The sequence below is a fragment of the Symphodus melops genome, assembly GCF_947650265.1.
Source record: "Symphodus melops genome assembly, chromosome: 4".
Classification (NCBI taxonomy): Eukaryota; Metazoa; Chordata; class Actinopteri; order Labriformes; family Labridae; genus Symphodus; species Symphodus melops.
In genome coordinates, this window is record NC_136694.1 from 22,299,274 (window position 1) to 22,307,698 (window position 8,425).

At 39.0% G+C, this 8,425-nt stretch overlaps 1 protein-coding gene across 1 annotated transcript; it reads left to right on the plus strand.

Moving 5' to 3' along the window:
* The first annotated feature begins 312 nt into the window (after window positions 1-312).
* Window positions 313-3,171, plus strand: npffl (neuropeptide FF-amide peptide precursor like). Its single transcript, XM_079341075.1, has 3 exons — window positions 313-597; window positions 1,758-1,873; window positions 2,737-3,171. Exons 1-3 carry the CDS (start codon window positions 451-453, stop codon window positions 2,855-2,857), a joined length of 384 nt encoding a protein of 127 aa, XP_079197201.1. The 5' UTR covers window positions 313-450; the 3' UTR covers window positions 2,858-3,171.
* Window positions 3,172-8,425: the final 5,254 nt, after the last annotated feature.

Here is an 8,425-nt window from a genome sequence, read left to right on the forward strand (position 1 = left end):
TCCCATATTGACTCTCTGTTTATACAGTGAGGACTTCTGGACAACAGGGAATGGAGGATCCAAGTCCATTTGCAGGGATTTATCTGTTTAATAACTGTGAGAGTTGTGTTGCATTACCCTCAGGGCCACATAATAATGCACTCTGGCGCTCAGTCACCACTAATGCCCTGATCCTGCTAAATGGGCCTGGTTAAGTCTTATATTAGTGCCTGGTACTTCCTCCATCCAGTCCCATGTTTCTTTTGTATAGTAGCATCTTTCCTCAGCTCTCCCAACGGACAGTGACCGTAAGATGTATATAAGTTGCTGTGAGGATGTCTCCATCACAAAAGCTAGCCAGCACCCACAACCAAAGAGGACACCAACCCCTGAGCAGGACCAGTTAGTTCTCGAAGAGTCTTTGAAGAAAAAAGGCGTCACCAGATATCAGAAATCTGCATTCAGCTGACCATGGACACAACGGCGGTAGCAACTCTTCTGGCTCTGGTTCTGACTCTGGCTGGAGTCAGCCAGGCTCTTCACGTCCAAGGAAGTCTGGACAAAAACAACATCATGCCAGACTCAGAGGAAAGCATGGTCGACCACTTGCTGGGGCTGGTGAGTCAACAAATCCATCAACAGCTTAAATATATTTATAAGCAGTGTCAAAATATATATATATCTGCATGGTAAAAAAACTTCAACAACCTGATCTATGAACACAGATCCGAGTTGATAATTTACTTTTACCACTGTTACTATTGTATCTACATTATTATTTTTTTACACTGAATAAAGTGAATAGTCGATGTAAAAATGACCATCACTTTTCCTCTGAGCCTATAGTAATATCTTCCATTGTTATATATCTTCTCAAAACACTGAAAAAGAAAATGTAAACAAAATAATGCAAAGTAGCAGAAATCCTGCACGAAAGACTGTTACCAACAATGACTTTGAAGTAGTCCATGATAATTGCCTAAATGTCTAACAAATACATCAATTACAAGTCAATAAATATAAAAGTAGAGCATTGTCATAGCTTTGCTCTTTTATGTCAGCAGGATTTAAACTACCGCTCTCACTTCTTTCACATTACACTGTATCAATCATTACGCATACAGCTGTCATAATGTTTTCAGAGAATATCTGGCTCTCTACACTAGAAGATATGTAAATTATTTTTGAGCCCTTTTATCAAGAAATACAAGCTAAATCACACAACCAATTGACATGCTGGATGGTGCTCTTCTTTATGCAACAGTGTGAAATATACTCTAATATATTCAAGGGTCTTCAGACAGTCAAAGCGGGATTCAGATCAAATGTGATGTTTTTTTTTCTTATTAAGGCTTGTGGAGTCAGGCAGATTTAAGTTTTATTTGTTAAAAAAAGATAAGGGTGGGGACGATATCTGGGTGATTGGGAGGTACATTTATTTGACTTTGTACTCTGATATCTACAACCCAAGGTCCCTTTCCACAGCAGGACTGAATGGCTGTACTTTCAACCCCCGGGGTTTATGTTGCAACATAAAATTGCACACCTTTTTTTTTTTTAACAAAATCAGAAAAACACTCTGGCATACCTTGCATTGCATTTACTTATGTGTATGTTTGTGTGTTTGTGTGTTTGTGTGTGTTTGTGTGTGTGTGTGTGTGTGTGTTTGTGTGTGTGTGTGTGTGTGTGTGTGTGGTGTGTGTGTGTGTGTGTGTGTGTGTGTGCGTGCGTGGGTGTGTGTGTGTGTTTGAATTTGTGTGTATGCTGTTGTGCTCCAGGAGAGTGAAAACGCAGATAACAGCATTGATGATCGCCTGCTGACCGCCGTGCTGAGAGCTCTGCTGCTCGGATCGCAGAGGGAAACCAGGAACTCTGTCCTCCATCAGCCACAGAGGTCAGTGCTGCTACACGGACTGTGTTTATAGAAAACCACAGGACACATCAAAATAGTAACACACAAATGAAATGTTTACTGTTCAACGTACTACTCAAACATCCTGTCCAACATTTCTCTGTCAGGAAAGCAATATGAACCAATTGAAAAAAGTGACTATTAAAACTATTGAAATCAGCCCTGATTTGAATGATTATGACATTAATATATTGTAAGAGCCATACAGATAGGGCTGCGACCTAGTTTGTTGATTATTTAGTGAAACTTATGACTTTAAAACAACAGATTTAGCAAATTTCTAGAATTGAAGGTGATGTGATTAAATGTCTTATTTAAAAAATAAATCCATTACGTTTGGAAGCTGTAACAAAAAAAACAATGTTTTGCGTGTTGACTTGAAATTTTTCCTCATGACTGGATCAAACTATCAGTCATTTAGCCTTTATAACTACCTTTTTTGAATGTTAAGATACCTTAAAATACGAAATGAGTTCTTGTTAAACATTATGTATTTGAGATTTCTGGTTATAGTAGATTAGAGGGCCAGCAGCCTCCCCTTACAGCAAAGATTTTAAAAAGATAAGATCCTTTTTGAAGCTGAAGTTGTAGTTTCATCCTTTAGGGTTCGAATGATGTCATATAAATGTTGTCTTTCTCACCTTTAACCTAAGTCCTATTGAACCTACCTTCCTGCTCTGACTTTAGATTTTTACAAAAAAAAATAAGACTGATTTCCCATTCCCATGTTCATGTCTTACTTAAAGCACTGTTGTGGGGTTGTTTTTGCTGAATAATTGATACAAAGTGTAAAAAGACACTGTCATTTAAACAATATTCCACTTGGATTTACTTCCCCCTCACAGGTTTGGCCGAGGCTCCAGAGGGCAGGTAGCATCAGAGGATCAGGTTCAGTCCCGTGACTGGGAAGCTGCCCCAGGTCAGATCTGGAGCATGGCTGTGCCCCAGAGATTTGGCAAGAAGTGATCTATCAGGAAGACATCTACAGTAGACATTGATGTGAGGGCATAGCAGCAGGCGACTGGCAGGAAAATAATTTGAATGAATAAATTTGAATTTTAAAAGCATGTTTCAACATGGTTTTATCCCATTAAGCCTTTCTTGACACCAAAAACTTGTTTAAAGATGAGAGGAGTCACTTCTTTTTCTGATACCAACACTGCAAAGCATGTCAACGAGTGCCTATTAAGGGTTTCAGAGCCTGGACTGTAATGTAAATTAGGACTAGAAGTATTTGTGTAAATTGTTTGCTTTTTTTTCTGATTTTCAACTGTTCCCTTATCAAATAAATGAGCTCTAAACCTGGAGAAGACAAACTCATGTATATGTTGGTGTTTACGAGAGAACAAAGATCAGAAAACAATGAGCTTACTCACAGGAATTCTGCTGGAATTTCTGTCAACAATAATCCAAAGAGATGCCGCCATCCTTCAAAACTTCCTCCAAGTTTCTCTTTTAGCTTTGACATCTTGAAATTCAAAAAAACTCAAGTTAACATCTGTTTTTTTTCTACAGATCATTAAAAAAAAAGAACAATACAACAGCTCCCCAAAAGTTTCGCTAAAACTATTTCAGCCCCCCTTACTGATTGGCTACAGGTCATAAGCTCTGCCTCTTCCATGTAACACACGGACAGGTCTGTTGAGTTATTATGACGCTGACTCATTTTAGTGTTTTTACTTTTCTGGCACATTTAACTTTGTTTTTTTTATGCTAAAAAAACAGCTGCCACGTTTGATAGCTGTGTTGACATATACCACTCCTATATCGCTCCAGATAACCAGAAAAGAGGAAAACTGATGAAAAGCACGTCAGTGTCTGTTGTGGAGTTATTTGGCCTCACCTCTGTATAACAGGGGAAGATGGACACATGTCATTCATATACATACGGTGGTAATGCCCAATGCCTTTGCTCAAGAGGTCATTAAACATACAAGAGCATAATTAGTTTTTTTTGTTTTACTTATTATAAAGGCATAAAACATGTCATTTACATTAGCCATTGAATCAATCAGTCAATCACTACTTCACAGCAGCTGTTCAGTAGTCTTTATATGGATTACATATTCATGACTAGTGATTAGCAATTTGTTCATGGCACAGTGCTTAATTCATTAATTAAGAATAAAACATCAAAAAATTGCCACATAAAAACAGTAATTCCTGAAAATATGTCTACACCGTGGAAATCTGCTGAACCACATATTCAGGAAGCACGTAATTACTGTGGTCGTTTGTCCACTCCATTAAATCTGACTCACTCAGACGTCAGAGGAATGTAAATTCAGTGAAGATCACAAAACAGATCTGAAGTGCTCTGCAGGCATGAAAGATAACATCTTTTATTGTCCAAAGTTTGACTGGATATTTAGATATTTCTAATACCTCAGAGGGTTGCATTTGATGTTTATGTCAAATGTTTAACAATCCAACAATGATGCATTTTATGTAAAATAATGCACGACCTTTCTGCAGACCATTGGAGGCTGTTTGCTGTTCTCTGTGCGCTGGATTTACAGGCCACCTGGGAAGGCAGTGTGTAATAAGCCTCAGCATTAATTAAAACACAGCAACATGCAATTACTCTATACTTTCACGGTTTCCGCAGCCAATTACTGGGAAGGAGGACACGCCAATCTCTCTTAGGAAGAGCATTTTAAAAACCTGACCTCACATTGCTCTGTATGAGCCCAGAAGACCAAATGCTGAAGGATCTGTGCTGATTAGAAACTACAAGCAGATGACCCTTTGATTTTCCTGCTTAATGGACAAATATGTAAAATAAGTATAATTTAATCATAATAGCCTTACTATATCATCGGACATTAAGGCAACACGTTATGTTGAAGTGCTGGCTGTTCTGACAACAACACAGCAGCCTTCTTAGTTTCCATTCTGGTCCTAAATGGTCTGTTTTTGTTTTGACCAGGGAAAGGTACAGCAGGCGGTTTTAAAGCACCCCAACACATTAAGAACTTTAATCTAAGGAACAATGTCGTCCTAAGATCCTAAGGTCGATGGGCATTGAGGTTGCCATGGAAACATTGATAATCGGTGCCTTTCACTCTTCAGATCCACAATTAGCTCAGAAGCTTCAGTGTTTAACCAGCTCTGTATTAGTGTCCTTCTGAACAGCCAGTTCGATATTTTACCAGGTGATTTGTTTGACTCTGTCCTGATGGTGCAGTAGTGAAAAAAATGATAATTGTGATTAATCAGTGGACAAAACAGTTAAAGTTATTTAGTAAGATATGACAACGTATTACTCTTCTAAAAACCTCAAATATTCTAACACATTGACAAAGATAACTGAGCACATAGCCATACAGTATTGCAGAAAGTGCCTACCTCGCCAACCTCAGTCAACACAAGAAAGTCTCAGTCATCACTTCAGAGGAAAAGAAAGAACCTGTCAGCTTAAATAATCAAAGAGGAATCCCCCACCAGGGTGTCTGAGTCTGTGCTTACAACAGCACAATCAAATGTACAGCAACAAGAGTGACACAATGATATATGAGAATCAATAACAGGTTAACACGAAATGTGTTGGGACAAAAGATAAGAGCGAGAGAGAGAGAGAGAGAGAGAGATAAAGGCATCAGGGCTGCTGCTCACACAGCTGCAGCCTTTAATCCACACAGCTGAGTTAAAGAAATACTCAACTCATCTGAATTTCATGAGTCCGCAGGAGGGATGTGAGTGCAGCAATTATAACAGACACACACAGACAAAGAAGATTACTACAGATTGATGTGACGTCAGACAAAAAATGAAGACTAATCCTCCACTTAGATATACCTGCATCCACCTATGTCTTGCTGACCTGTCCTTGACCCCCCAGTTCCTGTCTTTTCTCATGGTCATCATCTTGGAGGGACGCCATCTTGTACAGCATAGAGGGAGGGTTCACCCATTAGCAGCCATGACCATGACACAGCACAATTTGTCCCACACATCAAGCTTTAACGGCTTCAGGGGGAGTGAAGCAGCTCATATGACAACATAAAATAAAGCAATGCTACAATGAAAGGCAAACTGCAAGAGCATACTCATCTACAAATATATATATAATTTTTTTTAATATTGTGAGTGTGCACTACACATCAATATTTGAGAATTTCTTTTAAATATTAAACGCATTCTTGGTAGAGATGTCAAATGGTTGCATTTGTCTTTCTCCCATTCTCGTTAACTACATGAATTATTGTAGGTAAAGCCTTTTTTTAATATAAATGCAATATCATTGTTAGTGAAGAGGACAGTAATCAAAAAGTAGCTTGTTGCATTGTAGCTCAAAGAGAACGGTGAGAGGTGATGAAGCAATAGTGGAGAGTGTCTGAAGAAAACTGCTCAGTGCCAACTAAGATAGGAAGAGAATGGAGAGAGAGGTCGTACGTTTGGTACTAGCGAAGTGTCCTTGCTAATCACAACTGTTAAGCTCTGAGCAAAGCTGTTCCCACCTGGCCAGATCATCACATTTGTTCATACATGTGTTTCCAACACTTTCCAAAAAATGTGTTTCCAAAAATAAACAGGCAGATAATAACAAGAGACAGAGCATGACGACAGACAGATGTGACTTTGACACATGACATGAGCAGAACTCCAGCTCAGCGTGACCAAGACCAGGAACTAACTGTGGATGGGAGGAGGGAAAGGCACCGGTTACCCCTGTTTCCACCCAGGAGCTTAGTGTGGAAGTTATGAAGGCGCATAAGTCTCTGGGAATATACTTGGATAATAAACTGGAAGGGGTCGACGACACAAAGGACATCTTCAAGAAAGGCTCGAGTTGCCTTTAGTTACTTTATTGATCTTGGACAATTTTGATTATCCGTTCTGTGATATGCTGTTAAACTCAGTACACGGGAAGTACAGTATACTTTCCATCTAATTTCCACCAGGGACAAAAATAACATATTTCTGATTCAAATTCTTATGAAGGCGTCAGCGTAACTGTCCAGAGCCTTTTATTATGCAGAGCATTGTCACCCATTAGTAGAGACAATTAACTGGGTAAATTAATGCAGGCATGTGGGCGGCTGGATTTGATGATGCCATGTAGCATTTTGATTTGTTGGTGGCTTTTTATTGTCTTGCCTACAAAGATTGAATAATGAGTACAAAACAAAGATGAGACTCAATAGATTTAGGCAAACTTTGAGCACGGATGTAAAAACCTGAAATAATGAAAAAGTCTGTAGTATTTTCTTTTTCTTTTCTTTTTTTTCTGCTTCACCATGGATACAAATAGCACACTTGCTCGAGAACAATGGTTCTAAAATATTTTCTGCCAGGCTTCCCTTATGCAGAAGAAATGATTTTCAAGCCCTCCCACCCCTCACCATACTCATCAACAATCGACATTAAACCCGCCAGTCACCCTCTTTGCCTAAATGCTTCTATATTTTTAGAATTTGAAACCTGCTGGGTCTCCCACGCCCTACTTTGGGAATCACTGCAATCACTATTGTTTCATTCCTGGGGTCATGTACGAAAATACATAGCCAGCTAACACAGATAATTTGACTCTTATTAACACACTTCTCTGTTTTAATGAAAGACATAATTTGTGCAAATAGCAACAAAAAAAACCTTTGAAGAAAATGTGTCATTTGTGAGGAGGGTTTGTGTGCAACTGCAGCAAGGCCAAGATGAAAAAGTAAAAAGGATTTTGATGTTGTTGTTATTTATTCATATCTGAATATGGAGCGGAGGAGCTCTTCAGGTCGCAAGATTCTGCTGTAGAGGAGAAAAAAAAACATAATTCTTTGAAGAGTAATGGACACAAACTGCAGCTGGTCAAGGGCGTGTGCCATATGGTCACAGTGTCTGTGGTTCAATTTCAGCTGAGGACCCTTTTTGTTCCCTCTCCTCTGGCTATTATCTCATATGTCATGTCTGTCTGATCTGTGAACCAGCATATAAAGGAAAACAACTAGAACAATGTACAGAACACTGGTTATACAGCCATGGTGGAACAAGCGATGACTTTAATCTTAAAATGTCAGTTTTGGAGCCTCTGCTCAGAGTCTGGGGGAGCCTGTGTGTGCTGAATACAATTTGTTATGTTTTCTTATAAGAGATAATACAATGAAAGCAATTCTTGGACTCTGATTTCCAGCTAAATAATAAATTGCTGCAAATCTGGACATGGCATCTGTCATCTGCCTCTTGACGGGTGTCAGGTATCAAGGCACAGCAGATGTGTGATGTAGGGACTTTTAGTCTAAGGGGCGATCAATAAATGAATGTGCTGGCCAGGCGGGAGCAAGGAAAGCTTGGTGAACAAATCTTAGATGATTTTTTCCCTGACTTTTCCTAATCTGGGGCCATAGAGTCTCAAAGGGTTGCTTTTAATATTGAATTCTAATCTAGGTCTAATTCATGATATATTGGTATATACATAAGGGCTCTATCTTTTTATTTCGAAAAGAGTCAGTGTGTGTGCATGACTCATTCTGTATGAGGTTATATTTAAGCACGTGTAGGCAGGTGAGTTTAAAAAATGCTTTCGGAAAAAGAAGAGGCAGG

Excerpts from the sequence above, each read along its gene's own strand:
- npffl (XM_079341075.1), top strand. The coding sequence starts at position 451 with ATGGACACAACGGCGGTAGCAACTCTTCTGGCTCTGGTTCTGACTCTG. Across the intron at positions 598-1,757 it reads TCGACCACTTGCTGGGGCTG|GAGAGTGAAAACGCAGATAA; the intron begins GTGAGTCAACAA and ends GTTGTGCTCCAG. Across the intron at positions 1,874-2,736 it reads GTCCTCCATCAGCCACAGAG|GTTTGGCCGAGGCTCCAGAG; the intron begins GTCAGTGCTGCT and ends TCCCCCTCACAG.